The sequence below is a fragment of the Ornithorhynchus anatinus genome, chromosome 4, assembly GCF_004115215.2.
Source record: "Ornithorhynchus anatinus isolate Pmale09 chromosome 4, mOrnAna1.pri.v4, whole genome shotgun sequence".
In the NCBI taxonomy this organism is placed as follows: Eukaryota; Metazoa; Chordata; class Mammalia; order Monotremata; family Ornithorhynchidae; genus Ornithorhynchus; species Ornithorhynchus anatinus.
Window position 1 is genome coordinate 93798644 of NC_041731.1, and position 23256 is coordinate 93821899.

Consider the following 23256-nt stretch of genomic DNA (forward strand, 5'->3'; position numbering starts at 1 on the left):
CGGTAATAATGATGATGGTATTTTAGCGCTTACTACGTGTCAAGTGCTGTTCCAAGCACTGGGGTAGATCCAAGCTAATCAGGTTGGACCCAGTCCCTGTCCCACATGGGGCTCACAGTCTTAATCCCCATTTTACAGGTGAGGTGACTGAGGCCCAAGAAATGAAGTGGCTTGCCCAAAGTCACAGAGCAGAGAGCTGGGATTAGAACCCAGTTCCTTCTGTCTCCTAGGCCCATGCTCTATCCACTAGGCCTTGCTGCTTTCCTGCCACAGAACTCAAGTGTAACATGGTAATTCATTCATTCATCGGCAGTATTTATCGAGCGCTTACTAGGTGCAGGGCACTGTACTAAGCGCTTGGAATGCACAATTCGGCAACAGATAGAGACGATCCCTGCCCAATGACGGGCTCGCGGTCTAAACATGACAGGTGTTTGAGCAATAACATAATCAGGCTCTGCCAACAGGCCTGGTTCCAGCTGAATCAGTCTTCACAGCTAAAGACAACAGGACCTTCCTAAGGATAGGAAGGGAGGTAGAAAAATGCACAGTTTCGCTCTATCCATCCCAAATTTGGTAATGCACACACTCCTTTCCTCTTCTCCCCCTCCCTTCTGCGTCACCCTGACTCGTTCCCTTTATTCATCCTCCCTCCCAGCCTCACAACACTTACAATAACGTTGGTATTTGTTAAGCGCTTACTATGTGCCGAGCACTGTTCTAAGCGCTGGGGGAGATACAGGGTAATCAGGTTGTCCCACGTGAGGCTCACAGTTAATCCCCATTTTCCAGATGAGGTCACTGAGGCACAGAGAAATTAAGTGACTCGCCCACAGTCACACAGCTGACGAGTGGCGGAGCCAGGATTAGAACCCAGGACCTCTGACTCCCAAGCCCGGACTCTTTCCACTGAGCCACGCTGCTGCTTATGTACATATCTGCCATTTCTTTATTTCTATCAATGCCTGATTCTCCCTCTAGACCGTAAAATCATTATTGGCAGGGATTGTGTCTGGGTATTGTTATATCGTAATAATAAATATGAGGATGGTATTCGTTAAGCACTTATTATGTGCCAAGCACTGTTGTAAGCACTGGGGTGATCAGGTTGTCCCACGTGGGGCTACCGTGTTTAATCCCCATTTTACAGATGAGATAACTCTCATGAGATGTTATCTCATGAGATTAGATGGAGAAGCAGCGTGGCTCAGTGGAAAGAGCGCGGGCTTTGGAGTCAGGGCTCATGAGTTCGAATCCCAGCTCTGCCACTTGTCGGCTGTGTGACTGTGTGACTGTGGGCAAGTCACTTAACTTCTCCGTGCCTCAGTTCCCTCATCTGTAAAATGGGGATTAAGACTGTGAGCCCCACATGGGACAACCTGATTCCCCTATGTCTACCCCAGCGCTTAGAACAGTGCTCGGCACATAGTAAGCGCTTAACAAATACCAACATTATTTATAACTGAGGCACAGAGAAGTGACTTGCCCAAGGTCACACAGCCGACGTGTGGTGGATCTGAGATTAGGACCCACCTCCTCTGACTCCCAAACCCGTGCTCTTGCCACTAGACCAAGCTGCTCCTCAAGTGCTTAGGCCGGTGCTCTGTACATAGTAAGCGCTCAATAAATACTACTGAATGAAATAAATTCAATTAATTAAATGTGATTGATTAACCTGGAGAAAAAAAACCCAGATTACCTCCAAGCACCACCATCACATTAACCACCCCTTCGCACCAGCACGTTGAGCCACGACTGGGCACAGCTGACTAGCCTGTGGGTGGATTTAGGTTAAGGAAGGAATTCCACAGGTGAGAAGTGGTTCTGATTAGGAGCGTCCTTGCTGGTGGCCGGTAAATTTTCTTCAACATTCAGATTTTAGAGATTTTGAACAGTGGCCAGTGTGACCTGCGCCTCGCAGCCCCGGGAACAGAGAAGCAGCGTGGCTCAGTGGAAAGAGCACGGGCTTTGGAGTCAGAGGTCATGGGTTCGAATCCCGGCTCTGCCACTTGTCAGCTGTGTGACTGTGGGCAAGTCACTTCACTTCCTCTGGGCCTCAGTTACTTCATCTGTAAAATGGGGATTAAGACTGTGAGCCCCACGTGGGACATCCTGATTCCCCTGTGTCTACCCCAGCGCTTAGAACAGTGCTCGGCACATAGTAAGCACTTAATACCAACATCATCATCAAAGACTTTTATCCGTGCTAGTTGTGCCCCATTCAGCCCACCGGGAATCTTTCAGGAATGTTTATAGAAGGGACTTCTTTCATTCATTCACTAGTATTTATTGAGCGCTTACTATGGGCAGAGCACTGTACTAAGCGCTTGGAATGGACAATTGGGCAACAGATAGAGACAATCCCTGCCCATTGACGGACATACAGTCTAGTGGGGGAGACAGACAAAAACAATAAATAGAATCAAGGGGATATACATCTCATTAACAAAATAAATAGGGTGATAAAAATATATACAAATGAGCAGATGAGTACAGTCCTGAGGGGAAGGGAGAGGGGGAGGAGCAGAGGGAAACTGAGAAGGGGGAGGGTTAAGGCTGGAGGTGGAAAGCAGCAAAGCCGACATTTCCTTTTTTGTCACATCTGCACTTAGGTCTCTACCCCTTGAACACCTGTTATTTGTCCCACCGCACTTATCTTCACTTCTTTTTTCTTTCCATTTCTCCTGATATTTGCTTCACTGTTTTTCTCCCCTTCTAAACCCTAAATTCTTTGGGGTGGGGATCGTGTCTGGCAGCTCTATTGTGTTGCTCTTTTCTGAGTGCTTAGTACAGTGCTCTTAACACAGTTCGTGCTCAGTAAATGCTTTTGATTGATTGATTGATTGATTGAAGAAAATGCTGCCCCGGGGAAAGGGAGAAGCCGCATAGCCTGGTGGAAACAGTACGGGCCTGGGAGATAATAATGTTGGTATTTGTTAAGCGCTTACTATGTGCAGAGCACTGTTCTAAACCCTGGGATAGATATAGGGTAATCAGGTTGTTCCACGTGAGGCTCTCACAGTTAATCCCCATTTTACAGTTGAGGTAACTGAGACACAGAGAAGTTAAGTGACTTGCCCACAGTCACACAGCTGACAAGTGGCAGAGCCGGGAGTCGAACCCATGACTCTGACTCCAAAGCCCAGGCTCTTTCCACTGAGCCACGCTACTTCCCGTGGTGATGATGATGATGATGATGATGATGATGATGATGATGATAGTCTTAAGTACTTACTATGTTTCAAGCGCTGTTCCAAGCACTGAGGCTATCATTCATTCATTCATTCAATGGTATTTATTGAGCGCATACTATCAGGGCAGACACTGTCCCTGCCCCTCATAGAGCTCACAGTCTTAATCTCCATTTCACAGATGAGGTAACTGAGGTACAGAGAAGTGAAGTGACTTGCTCAAGGTCACAGAGCAGGCAAGTGGCGGAGCTGGAATTAGAACCCAGGTCCTTCTGACTCCCAGGCTCATGTTCTATCCACTAGGCCCCACTGAGGACCTGGGTTCTAATCCCAGCTCTGTCAAATGCTTGCTGTGTGACCTTGGGCAAGTCACTTCCCTTCTCTGTGCCTCCATTTCCTCACCTGGAAAATACCTGTTCTCCCTTCTACTTAAACTGTGAGCCCCCTTTGGGACAGGGACGGTGTCTGACGTAATGAACTTGTACCTACCCCAGCACTCAGAACAGTGTTTGACACATAGTAAGTGCTTAACAAATACCATAAAAAAGGCTTTAGTGGCCCCCACGTCCACCTTCTAAGGGTTTTGAGGTAGAGGAGGTGTACAGCTCGAGCCAAAGGGTTTTTGGGGCCCTGGATCAAAGGAATACCACATGCCACCCGTTGCAAAAGGAAACTGAGCCACTGGGAGGACAGCATGGCCTAGAGGATCGAGCACAGGCCTGGGAGTCAGAAGGTCACAGGTTCTAATCCCGACTCTGCCACTTGGCTGTTGCGTGAAGTGCACTTCACTTTTCTGGGCCTCAGTTACCTCGTCTATAAAATGGGGATTGAGTCTGGGAGCCCCACATAGGAGAGGGACCGTGTCCAATCCGATTTGCTTGTATCCACCCCAGCGTTTAGTATAGTGCTTAGCACATAGTAAGCACTTAAAAAAACCTCAGTCATCATTACCTATGCATGGAATATGCTGCCTTCCAAGATAGCAAATTCAATTAAGACATCCAGACAGATTCTAGATCCATTTAGTCATTCCTGAGCCGCTGTGGGCAGGGAATGTCACTGAAGCAGCGTGGCTCAGTAAAAAGAGCACGGGTTTGGGAGTCAGAGGTCATGAGTTCCAATCCCGGCTCTGCCACTCGTCAGCTGTGTGACTGTGGGCAAGTCACTTAACTTCTCTGTGCCTCAGTTCCCTCATCTGTAAAATGGGGATTAAGACTGTGAGCCGCACGTGGGACAACCTGTATCTGTATCTACCTGCACCCTGAATCTACCCCAGCGCTTAGAACAGTGCTCTTCACATAGTAAGCGCTTAACAAATACCAACATTATTATTTATTGTGTTGTACTCTCCCAACTGCTTAGTACAGTGCTCTGCACACAGGAAGAATTCAATAAATATGTGTCCCTGCCATCACTTGAGAAGCAGCGTGGCTCAGTGGCAAGAGCCCGGGCTTGGGATTCAGAGATCATGGGTTCGCATCCCAGCTCTGCCACTTGTCAGCTGTGTGACTGTGGGCAAGTCACTTCACTTCTCTGGGCCTCAGTTACCTCATCTGTAAAATGGGGATGAAGACCGTGAGCCCCTTGTATCCTCTCCAGCGCTTAGAACAGTGTTTCTTTGCACATAGTAAGTGCTTAACAAATGCCATCATTATCAGCATCACTACAGCCAAAATAAGCCCTTATCCTGGATTGGTATCAGTTTACAATCGCTGTGTATTTTGTTTTTCATCATGTCCCTGGTGCGAGAACTGACTCCGCCCTATAAGAAAATGAAGCTCTCACCTAAGGCACAGCTGGCTGTGCTTGAAACTATCATCCCCGCACTTCCCAACGCCGTAGCACTTACGTCCATATCTGTATTTGATTTATATTAATGTCTGTCTCCCACTCTAGACTGTGAGCTCACTGTGGGCAGAGAATGCATCTGTTGTCCTCTCCCAAGCGTTTAGTACATTGCTCTGCACATAGTAAGCGCTCAAAAAATACAATTGACTGATTGAGGCCCTGCCTCTAACTTCAGGCGCTAAAATGTGTTAAGGCAGCCTGGGCTGGTCCACGATCTTTCACTGAGTTGCATTTATGGAGCGCTTACTGTGTGTGAAGCACTGTACTAAGCGCTTGGGAGAGTACAATGCAACACTAAACCGACACATTCCCTGCCTACAACAAGCTTACAGCTTCCCTAGCGCTCTGCCCTTTCCCACTGGAAATGTCAGGCACATAGTAAGAGCTTAACAAATGTCATAATTAGTAAATGGAGATCTGCTTTTCAGAGTCAATCTCTCTGTCTCTCTCTAGAGTGTAAGCTCATTGTGAGCAAGGAACATGGCTACCAATTATATTTTACTCTCCCAAGTGCTTAGTACAGTGCTCTGCACAGAGTAAATGTTCATTAAAATGATTAAGATGAAGGTATAGTGAGTAGGTGTAGACAACTAGCTCAAGGAGTTTGGAGAGGTATTCATTCATTCATTCAATAGTATTTATTGAGCGCTATGTGCAGAGCACTGTACTAAGCACTTGGAATGTACAGTTCGGCAACAGAGACAATCCCCGCCCAATGACGGTCTCACAGTCAAATCGGGGGAGACAGACGGCAGAGCAAAACAGAACGAAACAAAAACGAGACAACGTTATCACGATAAATAGAATCAAGGGGATGTACAGCTCGTTAACAAAATAAATGGGGTAATAAAGAATATATACACGTGAGCATAGAGCTGAGGGATGGGACGGGATGGAATGGAGAGGTATGGTACGGAGAGGAATGGTAGGAGGGAGATGGGGCGGTACCTGGAGGGAGCCGTGGAGCCGAGGAGAGATGCGTGAACACGGTTGTAGGGGAGAAGCCACCGGAGGGTGAACAAGGAGGGAAGAAGGGACGGGGTAGGTTGATAAGGTGTGAAGCTCTAGAGTTGGAGGTCCAAGTGGACGGGGTAGGTTTAGAGAGAAAACCGGTTAGGGTCAAAAGATTGGAGGTCTCTGTGGGGGGAACAGGACAGAATTGTGGGGAGGGATGTGGTGGGGAAAAACATCTGCTCGAGACTCTGCCCCATCACAAGCCCCTTCCCAACCCCCTCATCCCAGAGAGCTGACATTCGGTCAGCTCTGAGGCTGGCGTGAACTCCTGTGTGCTCCAACTCAAGACTTCCCAACGACGGATCCCTCCGGGATTTCCGAACTCTCCGACGAGCTCCAAGACCACGCTGGCCTCCGACCTTCGGGATGACTCCTGGCTGCCCCAGCCCAGGCTAGCCTCCGGGGCTGAGAGGTCAGGACGTATCAGGAACGCAGCGAGGTCGAAATCTGTATCGGATTTACTCAAGAGCACAGATGGTGCTCTCTCCTCTCCGCCACCACTCTCCTCACGCTAGCCAGAAATGGAAGTTGAGTGGGTTCGGTCGGTGATTCAGAAAGAGAACTGTTCCTAATTCGGCTGTTCCTTCATTTCTTGGAATTTTTTTGATTGAGATTAAACCGGGAGAGAAAAACCTGTAGGCAATTATTGCACGTTAGTTTCCTTCTCCTTGGAGTATTTAAACAGCTGTACTGCCGAAGGGTATTTAAGATTAGAAAGCTTGAAATGAAGTAGGACTGATCTCTACAAGTCTAATAATAATGTTGGTATTAAGCGCTTACTAGGTGCAGAGCACTGTTCTAAGCGCTGGGGTAGACATAGGGGAATCAGGTCGTCCCACGTGGGGCTCACAGTCTTAATCCTCATTTTCCAGATGAAGTAACTGAGGCACAGAGAAGTGAAGTGACTCGCCCACAGTCACACGGCTGACAAGTGGCAGATTCAGGATTCGAACCCATGACCTCTGACTCCAAAGCCCGTGCTCTTTCCACTGAGCCACGCTGCTTCTCTATCTAGTCAACTCTCATTTTAAAATTAGGAATATACAGATTTCAAGAAAATATTTTTCATGTTGACTTGCTGTGACTCTCTTAACTCAGTTCCTTGTTTTTCAAAACTACAGTTCTGGGAGGTGACCGATTTTTATCTCAATTACATTTACAAAACATATTTAAGTTAACCCAACTAGCTCAACTCTTTAGAACAAGAATCCATTACAATCACTAAATGACTAGGGATATTACTGCTAATCTTGCCCTATTATCAGGAGGAGCCAGGATTTTAGTCGCCTCCTTGGGATTTTTGTTTCCCTGCTTTGAGGATCACAGGGAATCGATTTCAAGCCATCAAGAATCTCCTACGTGAACACAATATAATGCTGGTATTTGTTAAGCGCTTACTATGTGCAGAGCACTGTTCTAAGCGCTGAGGTAGATACAGGGTAATCAAGTTGTCCCACGTGAGGCTCACAGTTAATCCTCATTTTACAGATGAGGGAATTTAGGCCCAGAGAAGTGAAGTGACCTGCCCACAGTCACACAGCTGACAAGTGGCGGAGCCTGGACTCGAACCCATGACCTTTGACTCCCAAGCCCGGGCTCTTTCCACTGAGCCACGCTACTCTCCCAAGTGTTTAGTACAGTGCTCTGCACACAGTTAAGTGCTCAATAAATACCACCGAATGAAGAGAATGAACATGGGTTCGACTCCCAGCTCTTCCACTTGTCAGCTGTGTGACTGTGGGCAAGTCACTTCACTTCTCTGGGCCTCAGTGACCTCATCTGTAAAATGGGGATTAACTGTGAGCCTCACGTGGGACAACCTGATTACCCTGCATCTGCCCCAGCGCTTAGAACGGTGCTCTGCACATAGTAAGCGCTTAACAAATACCAACATTATTATTATAATGGCCAAGCATGCCATTGGACTGCACGTTTTGATGAGCTGAATGAGCTTGTCTTGGTCCCCAAAGTGACCAGGCGAATTGTGGAGTTCAAGGGGCAGCGTGGCCTACTAGAGAAGCAGCCTGACCTAGTGGAAAGAGCACAGGGCCTGGAAGAGAGAAGGACCTGAGTTCTAATCCCAGTTCCACCACTCACCTGCTGTGTGACTCTGGGCAAGTCGCTTCGCATCTCTGGGCCTACCTCCCCTGTAAAACGGAGATTGAGGCTGTGATCATTCGACCTGATTATCTTGTGTCGATTCCAGCATTTAGTGCGGTGCCTGGCGTAGGGTAAGTGCTCGGCAGATAACATTAAAAAAAGCGCGTGGACTCCGTGGACGAAATCGGCCAGTTTCCAAAAATAGTTGACCATTTAACTGAACCTGAGGACCAAATGGCAAATGGCACTGAATACGAGAAGATGAAGGTGAAAGGTGACTGAAACCTGCTCAAATCTAGGGCAGAGCAGAGAAGCGCAACCGCGACAGCCTCAAGCCCTAATAGCAGAGAAGAAAATGCAGGTCAAATGTGAAGCCTTATGTAAAGCAGATGCAGGACAAGATGAGTTTAATGACCAGTTTATTTTAAAGACATGAACCAGGAATGATTTTCACTGCCCCTGCCTTGACGGAAACCAAATTTGTATCGGTCCAGTTAAGCTCCTGGTTTTTCAGCAGTCTGTAGTACGGAACCGAGAAACCAGATATGACGCCTCCAAAACCCTCACTGAAAGCACATCTCGTCCAAAGACTTTCTCCGACTAAGCCCTCGTTTCCTCTTCTCCACTCTCTCCCGTATCACCCTTGCACTTGCATTTGGGCCCTTTATTCACCCCTCCATCCTTCAGCACTAATATACATCTCTGTAATTAATTTACATTAATGTGTCTCCTCTTCTAGACTAACTTCTGTTATATTGTACTCTCCTAAGTGCTTAGTACAGTGCTCTGCGCAGTAAGCGATCAGTAAATATGATTTAATTGCCTCCCTGGTGCCCGTAATTATGGTACTTGATAAGCACCTACTATGTGCCAAACACTGTTCTAAGCGCTGCGGTGGACACAAGTTAATCATTCATTCAATCGTATTTACACAGCGCTTACTGTGTGCAAAGCACTGTGCTAAGCACTTGGAAGACAATAAACAGATACATTCCCTGCCCACAATGATCAGATCGGTCCCAGTCCCCTGTTTTACATGGGGCTCACCATCTAAGTCGGAGGGAATAGGATTTAATCTTTCATTCATTCAATAGTATTTATTGAGCGCTTACTATGTGCAGAGCACTGGACTAAGCGCTTGGAATGAACAAGTCGGCAACAGATAGAGACGGTCCCTGCCGTTTGACGGGCTTCCGGTCTAATCGGAGGGAAGAGACAGACAAGAACTCCATTTTACGGTAACGGGCACAGAGAAGTCAGGTGGCTTGCCAAGGTCACACAGCAGAAAAGTGGTGGAGCCAGGGTTAGAACCCAGGGCCTCGACCCCCAGGGCCGTAGTCTTTCCGCTGGGACCACGTTGCTTCTCGTGGAGGCTCCAAAGCAGTTCCCGGACTAGATTCATCTGACTTCAGCAAGCTCAATATAGCAGTAGTCGAAATAGAACTTAAGCGCTTACCGTGTACGTGGAACACTGTACCGAGTGCCAGGAAAGAACGCACGCGAGGGAATTGGATATAATCCCTGGCCCCCAACGGTTTCGAAGAGGATCCCACTGAGCTGCTCGCTATGGGCAGGGAATATGCCTGCCAACTGCTGATTAGCAGCGTGGCTGAGGGGAAAGAGCACAGACTTGGGAGTCAAGATGTCATGGGTTCTAATCCAGGCTCCGCCGCTTGTCAGCTGTGTGACTTTGGACAAGTCACTTAACTTCTCTGGGCCTCAGTGACCTCATCTGTAAAATGGGGATGAAGACCGTGAGCCCCACGTGGGACAACCTAATCACCTTGTATCCCCCCAGCGCTTAGAAGAGCGTTTTGAACATAGTAAGCGCTTAACAAATACCACTATTATTATTAATGTGCTCTCTCAGGCACTTAATTCAGTGCTCTTCACACAGTTAAGCGCTCAACAAATACCACCGATTGACTGCCTTGGCCTCTTTAGGGCGGCGGGTGAGACGTCACATTAAATTCCCCCAGATTTATTACCAACTGAGTAGCTGATGGGCTTAATAAGGGGAAACTGAACCATTCGTGGCTTAACCTTAACTGTGAACAGTAACCCAAAATGTCAACTTCTGACTTCAGTGCTCTAGACTGTGAGCTCGCTGTGGGCAGGAATGTGTCTGGGGTTCTACTGTACTCTCCCAAGCGCTTAGTACAGTGCTTTGCACACACTAAGCGCTCAATAAATTTGATTGAATGAATGAAGGTGCCAAGAGGCTTACAGATACTATTTAGTTTCAATATTCTAATAACACTCTACTTAGCCCCCTTATATAAAAATCTACATTGAGGGAGTTTCGTAATTCGAGTGAGTTTCAGCTTGAGTCAGCACGTTGAACGCACGTGTACATTTATTTCCCACCGTAATATGGAACAGAATGAGGCAAGCTGTACGGGAGATTTGATTTCCTTTAATCTTGAACAGAAAGTAACTGAGATGCATAATACGTTTTTTTCCTAAGATAATTAGTAAAAAGTATACGTTATGTCTCATGGAATCAGTTCATCGAGTTTTCTTTTAGTAGCTGGTGATCCTTGGAATAATGTTACAAACTACAGAGGCAAAAATTCCAACCGTTTCTCTCCGAACACCCAGTTTGGGGCGGGGGGAAACAATCCACTACGTTTAGTTGGATCAAAGGTTCTCATTTTATAAATTAATACAGGCAGTCGGGGGTGGGGGTGTCTTGTGAGTGCTTTAGTGAACACTGCAAAAGGAGAGAGCAATTAAATGTATCCATTCATAGTAAAAAATAAGAAGTTACTCAAGATTCACACAGGTCAACTAATCTCTAGGGAATGAGTTACAATTTCCCTGTGTGCATTCTGATATTATAAAAGAAATATACTTTTCTATAAAATCAGGGTAACGGACTTAGAGCTCACATTTCATATTCAGTGCATACCTTCATGTAGTGCATTCCTATGGTACATTAGGTGTTTAACATGATACACCCACCAGACATCTCCAATGCATGATTTACTAGGGGACCCAAAACTATCCAATTTATTAAAACCATAAACATCCTTCAAAAAACTGGAACTTAATGGTTAAGATCAGCTTTCGGTGGAACACAAGGTACTTACGGCTGGCTTCCACACTTCTAAAACAAGATTAAGCATACACCTTGGCCTATACTTCAGAAAAGTGTAGTGGGGCAGGAGAGGGGGAGATCAGGGATGGACACAACCCAAAATGCTCGACAGCAGAGGCTCCATCTGTTACTCAGAAAAGTAAAGGCTTTCTAGAGAGCTCTAGGATACCAGGAGTGAGTTTAACAGGGGCAGCTATCGAAATCTGCCATTTTCCAACTAATGACGTTTACGCAGAGATGAAAAAAAGATTCCGATAATACATTATGGGATTGTTCTTTTCGGTTCTCGGAACGTAGGTCGCAAGATAACCTAAAACCCTGGACCGGCCGCGCCCCCAATTTGAAACGGGCTCTTCACTGAAGGAAGGAGCAGGGTCCAGAAAAGTCAAATTAGCTGACTTCGAATGGTTTACATCCCAAGATGAATCTGGTTACACTGATTTAAGCCCAATTTAATTTAGGCAGGTTTTTAACCACAAGAATAAGGACATTCTTAGTACATATTAATAATTAAACCAACATATACACAATTAGCAATAATCTACATGATACTAAATGTTCTGACTGCTTCTTTTGGATTATTCTGTACCTAGTTTGTTTTTTAAAACAAGCTAAAAAGCTTTCATTTACAATGGTTGTGTATTTCTACGTGCCATCTGTAGTAATTCTCCATTTCAGGCGGGAACATTTATGTAGTTCTTCGGTTTAGGATCCAAACTCAACCGTGTCTTCGGTTATCTGCTTGAACTCATAATTGCCTCGGCCATCCATGTGCAGATAGTACTGTGGGAGAAGGGAAAGTTCACGTGAGTTCGTGACGGGTAGTGAACGTTTCTGCTAATTCTTCTGTATTGTACTCCCCCAAGCGCTTAGTACAGTGCTCTGCACATAATCACAGGGACTGTCTCTGTTACCGATTTGTACATTCCAAGCGCTTAGTACAGTGCTCTGCACATAGTAAGCGCTCAATAAATACTACTGAATGAATGATCAGAGCTCAATACCACTGATCGATTGATCAAAGATAGAAAAAAAAATCCTTTCTGTGGCAAGGTTTTCAGTTTTAATCTAGGAAAAGGCCGAACAGAAACTACTTCACCCAAATCGGTAAAGACTAATTGTGTGTATGCCCTAAATCAGATTATTTTCTAAATACTTTTCCCTCTTCTAAGCCCCCATAGTTCTCACAGTGTCGATACCTTATATGGACACATCTCTCCCTTTTATGCCAAGTGGATAATTTTCGATTATCCCCGTGTGATCCACAGGAACGACTAAGAAATTGCAACCGTCTTTATAATCCAATGCTACTCATGATCTGTGTTATTTCTGGGGTTATAACTCGTGTTCCCTGGAATGCTCGAATGAGGTGGCTTTCCTGCCCTTCTTGAATTCCTGGAGTGGAGGAATGTGACCAATTCAGACCCTCTGGTTAGGACGATTTAAAAACTTAAAAACGTGGAAATCGGCCAGACAATAGGCTGCCCTCACGGAATGGCCGAGAAACCAGATGGGTGGATGTCACCTTTCTCCGAGGGCCACGATTTCTAAAGTGGGGAGTCAGGGGGAAGATGAGAGGGAAACTGACAACGCCGGCTCGATTCTCTGAGCCCACTGCTGCAGCTCATTCGTAACTGAGGTAAAGGGGAAGCGGAAATGCTGCCCTCATATTTTACTTTAAAAGTATTGGAATGATATGTTGTTATACTGTACTCTCCCAAGCGCTTACTACAGTGCTTTGCACACGGTAAGCGCTCAACAAAATGGATTGAATGACCCAAGCTTTTCTTTTCATAAATTTAGCCTTCATTATCCGGTATGTACATTATCTCAGCTCCCGACTTTTCTTCGTCCTCAGACTTGCCTTTTGGCTATTTTACGGCCGACAGTATCTCTGCCAGGGTGAGAGGAAGCAGGGTTCAGAGAACACCCTGTCAAAGTGATAAAACAAATAATAAAAAGTCACTCCGTCTTGATTGGGTTTAGGTGATAATTGCATATAAGTGCCACTGTGTAAACAGCCGTGCCTTTATCTCATCCGAGAGTTTAAATCTAGTGACAGCCAGTCCCCAAATTTTAGAATATCAATTCCTCTGGGCCAGTGGAGGCCACACTACAGTTTGGGGTCAAAAACTCTACTGCTGAAATTACAGAAAGCAACGGGGAAAGGAGGTAACTCATCGGTTGCTTTCTCCATGCTTAACTTTCCTTTGCAAAGACTGATATTGGAATAATGCAAGCTTCCTCCCCTCTCCAAGTTTGGTCAAGCAACAGTATTGATTAAATATGAATAGTGAAAAGACCTGGACATGTGGAAAGAGCACGAAAGTCAGGAGGCCCAGGTTCAGGTCCCAGCTCTGCCATGGGCCTACCAGGTGACCTCGATAAGTCAAGTCACCTTCCCGGGCCTCATTTTCTTCATCCGTACAGTGGGGATAAAACATACTGTGAGTCCCATGTGAGAACAGGATTCGGTCCCTTCTCACTGCCTTGTATCTATCCCAGTAGGTAGCACAGAGTCATACCTGTCATTATTATTATTTACAATATACTAGAGTTTTGATCAGGCTAGGCAAGAGTTGACGATTCGGTTCAGAGCAGTTCATAACATGCAAGTCATTTTTCTTAGACACTGTCACCTGTAGGGTGAGAAACGTGTCATTTTTCCTACACCTCAGTCTCTTCAACCATAAATTTCTCCACATAAACTTCCCTAGGGTTGAAGGATAGAAAAACTTACTTTTTTTTCCTTCGAAGATTTACAGCATGTGTGAAAACTGTTACCGACATTTCTATTCATTCATTCAATAGTATTTATTGAGCGCTTACTATGTGTAGAGCACTGTACTAAGTGCTTGGAATCCCTGCCCTTTCTATACTTCTCAAGAATCACATTTGGAAAGGACCCGCCCGAAGTTAATTTTGACTCTGGTAGTTAGAAAGCTTTCGGGTTATGGCAGAAGACAGGATGTTCTGGAGAAAATATATCCACAGAGTCGCTAGGAATCGGAAACAACTTGATGGCACTTGATAATAATAATAATAATAAAAAAAGTAAAAGTGTACTAGCTATACAGTGCTACCAGGATTAAGAAATGCAAACCTCATGATGCTTCCAAAGAGACTTTCTGTGAGACACAGTGAAGAGGGTGATGCCAACCTAAGACAAAAAAAAAAAAAAGATTTAGAACAAATTTCAAAACCAACCTGTGTTGAGTTCCAGAGAAACTAGTTGTCTTCAAAAGCTTAGTTAAAAATGATAAACTTGGTCATAAGATCTTAATGGAATTAAACAGTAGATGATTTTCTCATTCTCCTTTAGCATCTATTATACATGTGCTGTTCTGTAACTTTTTATTCCTTCATTCTGAATGCTTACTGTGTGCAAAGCACTGTACTAAGCACATGGGAGAGTCCAATATGGGAAGCAGCACGGTGTAATGGCCTGGGAATAACAAGGTCATGGGTTCCGATCCCGGCTCTGCCACGTATCTGCTGGGTGACCCTGGGCAACTCGCTCCACTTCTCTGTGCCTCAGTTACCTCACTTGTAAAATGGGGATAGAAACCGTGAGCCCCACGTGGGACAGGGACTGTGTCCAACCCGATCTGCTGGTACCCACCCCGGCACTTGGTACAGTGCTTGGCACACAGTAAGCGCTTAACCAATACTATTATTATTCCAGTACATTAGCACAACAACTCCCAAATCTAGCTCACTAAGCCCAACCTCACCTCCTCCGCAATCTCATATTTCTTCTTGCCTCCTGTTCATCTCCACATGGATGTCTACAGGTACCTTAAGCTCATTACATCTACATCTCAACTTCATTCTCAAGCCTACTGTGCCTGGCTTTCCAATCAGTCATCAATCCCCCCACCCTCCCTGTCTCTGATGTGGAGAAGAGGCAGGCTGTTAAATCCTGCTGGTTTTTCTTCTAGGTTCACCCTTTCCTCTCCCTCCAAACCACCGCCTCCCTGACTGAAGCGCTCATCCTATTCCGGCTAGATTGTTGAATCAGCTTCCTCACTGGTCGCCCGGTTTCCAGTCTCTCTAGACTATAGTCTCACTGTGGGCAGGGAATGTCTCTATTACATTGTTAGGTTGTTCTCTCCCAAGAGCTTAGGACAGTTCCAGGTACAGAGTAAGCGCTTAACAAATACCATAATCATTATTACTAGTAGCAGTACGTTGGAGGTTTCTACTTCCTCGAAAACTAAGATGGCTTACCTTCCTGCAGTGACTGTAAATGTAACCTTCGACGTCAACACTAACGGCACTAGTGCATTCATCCAAGATTGCAAACTGGGGTTTGTGATAAAATAGTCTTGCCATCTGAAAGCAAACAGAGGTTTGACTGATAAAAAGCACAGATGTGTATCTTAAAACATAATAGTATTTGACCAAATGAAGCTGAAGTATGCACTTGCAGGCTGAAATGTTATACTCTGACGCAAATGACTACCGGGCACGTGGGATGGTAGCGATGGATTTTTCCTACTCCCCGGCAGCAACTATTTAACCAGGAGATGAACTCGATAGATTAATTCACCGACCCAAAGCATCAGGGCCCATTCAGTTGATTACCTTTTCCAGACCTCCAGCTTCACATTTCCTTGATCGAAACCTGTCAGTTCTATCTTCATGACACGGCTAAAAATCCGCCTTTCCCTCTCTATTGAAACTGCTACACATTAATCCAAGCGCTTATCCTATCCTGCCGTGATTACTACATCGGTTTCCTTGCCCACGTCCCTACCTCCTGTCTCTCCCCACTCCAGTTCATATTTCACTCTGCTGTCTGGATCATTTTTCCACAAAAATCTTTCAGTCCATGCTTCCCCACTCCTTGAGATCTCTAATGGTTGCCATCCAACTCCACATCAAACAGAATCTCCTTACCACTGGCTTTAAAGCAATCACCTTGCCTTCTTCCTCACTGATTTTGTACAGCCCAGCATACTTACTTGGCTCCTCTAACGCCCAACATCAACCTAGAGGAACTGGATCTCATCTATCTCACCGCCAAACCCTCAACCGTATCCTGCCTCGGGCCTGAAACTCCCTCCCCCTTCATATCTGACAGATGATCGCCCTCCCCACCTTCAAACCCTTGGTAAAATCACATTCCCTCCAAGAGGCCTTCCCCTTGGATTTGTACCCTTAAAGCATTTGATACTCACCTCACCCACAGCCCCCAGCATTTATATTCACATCCATAATTTACTTATTTTAATGCCCGTCCCCTGCTTTAGACCAAAAGCCCCTTGTGGGCAGGGAACGTTTCTATCAACTCTGTTACGCTATATTCTCCCAAACTAACTCTCTTTTCCTTCTTCAGAGCCCTACTGAGAGTTCAACTCCTCCAGGAGGCCTTCCCAAACGGAGCCCTCCCTTTCCCCCTACTCCCTCCCTTTGCTCTACCCCCTTCCCCTCCCCACAGCATTTGTATATATTTGTACATATTTATTGCTCTATTTTATTAGTGATGTGCATTGATCTATGGTTCTATTTATCTATTTTGACGGTACTGATGCCCGTCTACTTGTTCCGTTTTGTTGTCTGTCTCCCCCTTCTAGACTATGAGCCCGTTGTTGGGATTGTTCTATCTGTGGCCGAATTGTACTTTCTAAACACTTATGCTCTGCACACAGTAAGCGCTCAATAAATACGATTGAATGAATGAATGAAAGTGCTTAGTCCAGTCCTCTGCACGCAGCAAGCACTCAATAAATCAAATGGATCGATTGACTCTTTATGTGCAATTTGCACCACAGTTGGAAATTACTTAAAATAGATCCCCTGAGGTGGGTAAAGATGAGGTTCCCAGGATGTTTTTGGTGGCCCAATCAATTAAAATGTGCCAGGCTACAATTTCGGCAAGGTAGTAGCCAATGGGGGGGGGGTGCCCGTTTGAAAATTCAGATCTAAGCACTTAAGCCAGTCCGACTCCCGGAAATCCTAAAAAGCCTTTCCAAGTCGGTAGGTGGAGGTATGATCCCATTTTTCACTGGGAAGAGAGATCTGGGAATAGTTCAAGAACAGAAAGCAAGCAGGGAAAGCCGTTGTTCAATTCCCAAACAGGCTTCCATTCAAATCCACGTCAACTATTTTTGAGAGTTTCACTATTCCTGAAGTCACCGTTTTCAGAATGAATAAGAGTCTTTATAAATATTAGTCCTAATGAGAATTTTTATGATGGCATTTGTTAAGTGCTTTCTATGGACTTGGATGGGCTTTTTAGGATTCCCGGGAGTCGGACTGGCTTAAGTGCTTAGATCTGAATTTTAAAACGTTTTAACTGATTTTCCCACCAAAAACATCCAGGGAACCTCATCTTTACCCACCTCGGGGGATCTATTATAAATAATTTCCAATTGTGCAAATTATACAGAAAGAGTCAATCAATCCATTTGATTTACTGAGTGCTTGCCGTGTGCAGAGGACTGTACTAAGCGCTTTCATTCAATCGTATTTATTGAGCGCTTACTATGTGCAGAGCACTGTACTAAGTGCTTGGAAAGTACATTGTTCTAAGCACTGGAGTAGACACAAGTTAATCAGGTCAGACATAGTCCCTGTCCCTCATGGGACTCATAGTCTAAGGAGGAAGAACAGGTATACTGCATCGCCATTTTACAGATGAGGAAACTGAGGCACAGATTGGTGAACTGACTTGCCCAAGATCACGCATACAGGCAAGTGGCAGAAGCAGGACTGTAGAACCCAGGTCCTCTGACTCCCGGGCCCAGGCTCTTTTCACTAGGCCACACTGCTTCTCTTTCTGGATGAAGACAAACTGTGTCTTGGGCAAATTAATTTTTTACCTTAACTGCCTTGACAAAGGGCCCCGTCCAAATGAAGGTGTCGGAGAGACGGGTATCTAGTAGAAGTAGCGTGGCGTAGCGGAAAGAGCACGGGGCTGGGAGTCAGAAATGGAGTCAGAGCCAAAGGCGGGAGTCCTGACTGCCAATTGCTTACTGTGTGACCTTAAGCAAGTCACTTAACTTCTCTGTGCTTCAAGTTTCCTCAACTGTAAAATAGGGATTCAGTACCTGTTCTCCCTCCTCCTTAGACTGTGAGCCCCATGTGGGACAGGGATTATGACTGACCTGATTAACCTGTATCGACTCCAGTGCTTAGAACAGTGCTTGACCCATAGAAAGTGCTTAACAAATATCATCATTATAATTATCATTATTATTGCTAAATAATCTTAATGGGGGCGGTTAAATACCTGTTCTCCCTCCTACTTTAATTATGAGCCACATGTAAGGCAGGGATTGTACCCAACTTGATTATAATGTGCTTACCCCAGTGCTTAGAACAATTCTCGATATATAATAAGCACTTAAAAAACACTATTATTACTGTTGTTATAATAAGCACCTAAAAAACACTATTATTATTATTGTTGTTATTACTAAGAAGAAGAAGAATGATAAAGGAGGCTCCACTTAATCAGTTGCATTTATTGAGCATCTCCTGTGGTGCGGAGCACTTAAGTAAGTGCTTAGGGGAGACTGATAGAAATTAGTTTACCCTCAAGAAGTGGAGTAATCTGAGGGACTCCAGGGCTAGTTGTTTTGGGGCCTGCCGATGCAGGCTGGAAGACCGGTAACGCCTATTGATTTCCATCTTTGCATCTGCCGAGTTGTTGAGGATCAGTTCATCTCTCGAGGTTGATTTCAAATTTAAGAGAAGACCAGACCTTAAATAAAACTCCTTTAGAGCAGGGGCTGGCTTTTTCTCTTCCTTTTTACTTTTACTGGACTCTCCCAAGCACCTAATAAAGTCCTCCTTGCACAGTAGGCATTCAATAAATGTTACTGAAAGGATGCCTAGAACGAAACATGAGGGGCAAGAAACACTCATTTGACACGGCTTTTTTATTCATAATGCTGGTGATGAATCAGTAAGTCGACTTCAATCTGTACCGCATTACTGGAGTTCCACACCTCCACGGCCTAACTACGAAATCTTCATCCTGAACCATTTTTCACTATGACTCTCTGAGCATTTCCTTGCCTAGATTCCACAGAATAAATGTTTCCTCTTGTCCAGACTTTTTCTTTCACTGTGAATTTTTGGGGGATTTTGTTTCTTAGATAGCCTTCCTTAGTTTAGCCTTGCTAAACTCCCAATTCTCTTACGTGCTTTCACCCTCAGCTGTGGACAATAGCCACTTCATCTTACTTCGGCTCTCACCCAAAACCTTTCCACGAAGATGACCGGCGATACGTTCCCCACAGAATAGGCTTCCATCTGCCACACTCATTGGTTCCTCCCATCGACTCTCTCATTTCTTATTCATCTCCAATACCGGCCCTCTCCTTCAGTCATCTTCTGACTTTTCAGGACTGCTTCCGACCATTTCAGGGGAGTGAAATCCTCCTTTGAACCGGAGATTTTCCTCTTTTGGGTTGGGGTGGGAGAAGAAAAAATATTGACCGCCCCCAGCTAACAATTGCCTCTCTAAAGACACGGTTCTCAGACAAGACCTATATCTGTAATTTTACTTATTTGTATTAATGTCTGCCTCCCCCGCTCCAGACTGTGAGCTCGCTGTGGACAGGGAATGTCATTGTTTAAATAATAATAATGTTGGTATTTGTTAAGCGCTTACTATGTGCAGAGCACTGTTCTAAGCCCTGGGGTAGACACAGGGTCATCAGGTTGTCCCACGTGAGGCTCACAGTTAATCCCCATTTTCCAGATGAGGTAACTGAGGCACAGAGAAGTTAAGTGACTTGCCCACAGTCACACAGCTGACAAGTGGCCGAGCCGGGAATCGAAATCCATGACCTCTGACTCCGAAGCCCAGGCTCTTTCCACTGAGCCACGCTGCTTCCACGCTGCTTGTTTATGGTTGTATTGTACTCTCCCAAGCGCTTAGTACAGTGCCCTGCACCCACTAAGTGCTTAATTAATACGACTGAATGAATGGATGAATAGACGATTGCAGTAATTGCTCCATTCTAAATACAGCTTGCAGGAAAAGGGTATCATTGTCATTATCATCATGATTGCCGCTAAAGATACTCAGGCAGATCGATCAATGATAATTATTGAGCGCTTACTGTGTGCAGAACACTGTACTTCGTGTTTGAGAGAATACCATGTGAGCCCGTTGTCGGGTAGGGATTATCTCTATTTGTCGCCAAACTGTACTTTCCAAGCACTTAGTAATAAAAATAATAATTATTAATATTATGGCATTTGTTAAGCACTTACTATGTGACAAACCCTGCTCTACGTGCTGGGGTAGAACAAGGTAATCAGGTTGCGCCACGTGTCTTAATCCCCATTTTACAGATGAGGTAACTGAGGCACAGAGAAGCTAAGTGACTTGCCCAAAGTCACACAGCTGACAAGTGGAGGAGCCGGGATTAGAACCCATGACCTCTGACTCCCAAGCCCGCGCTCTTTCCACTGAGCCACGCTGCTTCTCGTACAGTGCTCTGCACACAGTAAGTGCTCAGTAAATACGACTGAATGAAAATAACAGAGTTGGTAGGGACATCAGAGAGATAGTAGTGATTACAATCATTGTGATATCTGTTATGTGTTTACTTTGGGCCAAGCACTGTACTAAGCACTGGGGGGAGGGGAAGGTGGGCTACACTGGAAGCAGTTTGGACCCAGTTCTTGATCACATGGGGCTCCCAGGCCTAAGGAGAAGGAGTACAGCTATTTAATTCCCATTTTATAGCTGAGGAAACTAAGCCCTAGAAAAGTGAAGTGACCGGGCCGCAAGAGAAGCAGCGTGGTGGGCTTGGGAGTCAGAGGTCGCGGGTTCTAATCCCGGATCCGCCACCTGTCAGCTGTGTGCCTTCGGGCCAGTCACTTAGCTTCTCTGCGCCGCAGTGACTTCATCTGTAAAATGGAGATGAAGACTATGAGCCCCACGAGGGACAACCTGATTTACCCTGTATCTACTCCAGCGCTTAGAACAGTGCTTGGCACATAGTAAGCGCTTAACAAGCGCTTAACTGCTTAGGGAAGCAGTGTGGCTCAGTGGAAAGAATCTGGGCTTCGGAGTCAGAGGCCTCGAGTTCGACTCCCAGCTCTGCCACTGGGCAGCTGTGTGACCGTGGGCGAGTCACTTCACTTCTCCGTGCCTCAGTTACCTCATCTGGAAAATGGGGATTAACTGTGAGCCTTACGTGGGACAACCTGATTACCCTGTATCTACCCCAGCGCTTAGAACAGTGCTCTGCACATAGTAAGCGCTTAACAAATACCAGCATTATTATTATTATTGGGCAAACGGTGGAACCAGGAGGAGAATCCAGGTCTCCTGCCTCCTGGGCCCAGGTTCTTCCCACTAGGCCACGCTTGTTCCATCCTCCTCCCGCCATTTTTCTCTGAAGAACCATTTGTTTGTGCCTAGGACTTATGGCAGTGCTTGCTCCAGAAGCCGGTCCCTCAGTACTTGCCCGTTCACAGTTTCCCTCATCCCCAATCCTCCACTCTGCCCCAATTCACCACACTACGCTGCCTCAGCTGGGCTGCCCAGACTACTGGACCGAAAATTATGCAAAAGGAAACGAATTTAGTGGCTCTCGATTAAGAAGTGAAGGGGGAGGGAAGCAGCGTGGTCTAGTGGAAGGAACCCCACCCTGGGAGTCGGAGGACCTGGGTTCTTATTCCAGCTCTGCCAACTGCTGGCTGTGGGCCCCTGGGCAAGTCACTTGCCTTCTCTGTGCCTCGGTTTCCTCAACTGTAAAAGGGGGATTAAATGACCTTACTTAGACTTTGAGCCCCACGTGGGACAGAGACTGTGTCTGACGTAATTGGCTTGTTCGTAACCCAGTGCTTAGAACAGTATTTGACATAGAGTAACCACTTAACAAACACCATTAAAAAAACAAAAAGTCTCCTGAGTAGTGTTACGACCACTGCCACTGTAGCTCACAGGGAAGCTACAGCACGGGCCTGGGAATCAGAAGGTCATGGGTTCTAATCCTGACCACCTGTCTGCTCTGTGACCTTGGGCAAATCACTTTATTTCTCTGTGCCTCAGTTACCTCATTTGTAAAATGGGGATTGAGACTGAGCCGCACATGGGACAGGGACTGTGTCCAACCTGATCAGCTTTTAACTAACCCAGCACTTAGTACAGTGCCTGGCTCATAGTAAGCACTTACGCAAATGCCGTAATTATTATCCTCCCACTTCATATCCACTAATCAGCCACTTTTCCCATCTTCAAAGCCCTTCTAAAACCTTAAAACCTCAGCTCCTCTAGGAAGCTCTTCCTGACTAATCTCCCATCTCCACCATCTTGCCTCCCTACTACATTCATTCATTCATTCATTGGTATTTATTGAGCGCTTACTGTGTGCAGAGCACTGTAACTAAGCGCTTGGAAAATACAATTCAGCAACAAACAGAGACAATACCCAACAACGGGCTCACAGTCGGAGTTCTTATCCACTAAGCGGTTAGAAACTCTCCGCCCCCAAAGCACTTAGTACATGTCTTTCTACTTGGCTGCTTCCTCTAGCTGTAATTTATTTAAAAGTCTGTCTCCCCTGCTAAATTGTAGGTTCTGTGAGGGTGGGCGATGGCATCTACTAACTGTTGCATGCTTCCATGTGCTTACCACAATGCTTTGTACTGAGGAAGTCAGTGACACAGGCCACGGATTGATAGGAGGTTTCTTAGGAATAATACTTTGAGAAATATTACTCTACTCCTATGGGTTTCTTTCCCTTTTACTCATCTTCAACCACTCCCTCTCTCATTCCTCCTTTAGCCAGACACACCCTTGATTCCCTTATCTTTGAAAACCTCCACCCCCACAGCCATCTCTTTAGCTTAACCTGTTTACCCACATACTTCCCTATCCTTTTCCTATGCTCCCCAGAAATGAAACGCGTTCACACCCTTGTTCTCCTGTCTTTCCAATTTTTGGGCGTCTACTGACTATCAAACTGTACTCTCCCGAGCCCTTAATATGGTGCTCTGCATTCGGAAAATGCTCGATGAATTACCACT

The 23256-nt window shown here is 45.7% G+C and overlaps 1 protein-coding gene across 2 annotated transcripts in view; it reads right to left on the reverse strand.

Moving 5' to 3' along the window:
* Positions 1-10498: 10498 nt before the first annotated feature.
* ABCD3 (ATP binding cassette subfamily D member 3) overlaps positions 10499-23256 on the reverse strand; it is an 89970-nt gene continuing 77212 nt past the window's right edge. The window contains exons 21-23 of one of the 2 annotated variants that reach the window (XM_029062864.2): positions 15484-15588; positions 14357-14413; positions 10499-12036 (exon numbers count right to left, since the gene is read on the reverse strand). In XM_029062864.2, the coding sequence (XP_028918697.1) occupies positions 11959-12036; positions 14357-14413; positions 15484-15588 (240 nt within the window). In that variant the 3' untranslated portion in view covers positions 10499-11958. The remainder of the gene's footprint in view (positions 12037-14356; positions 14414-15483; positions 15589-23256) is intronic. The other variant, XM_029062865.1, reaches the window with a different exon arrangement.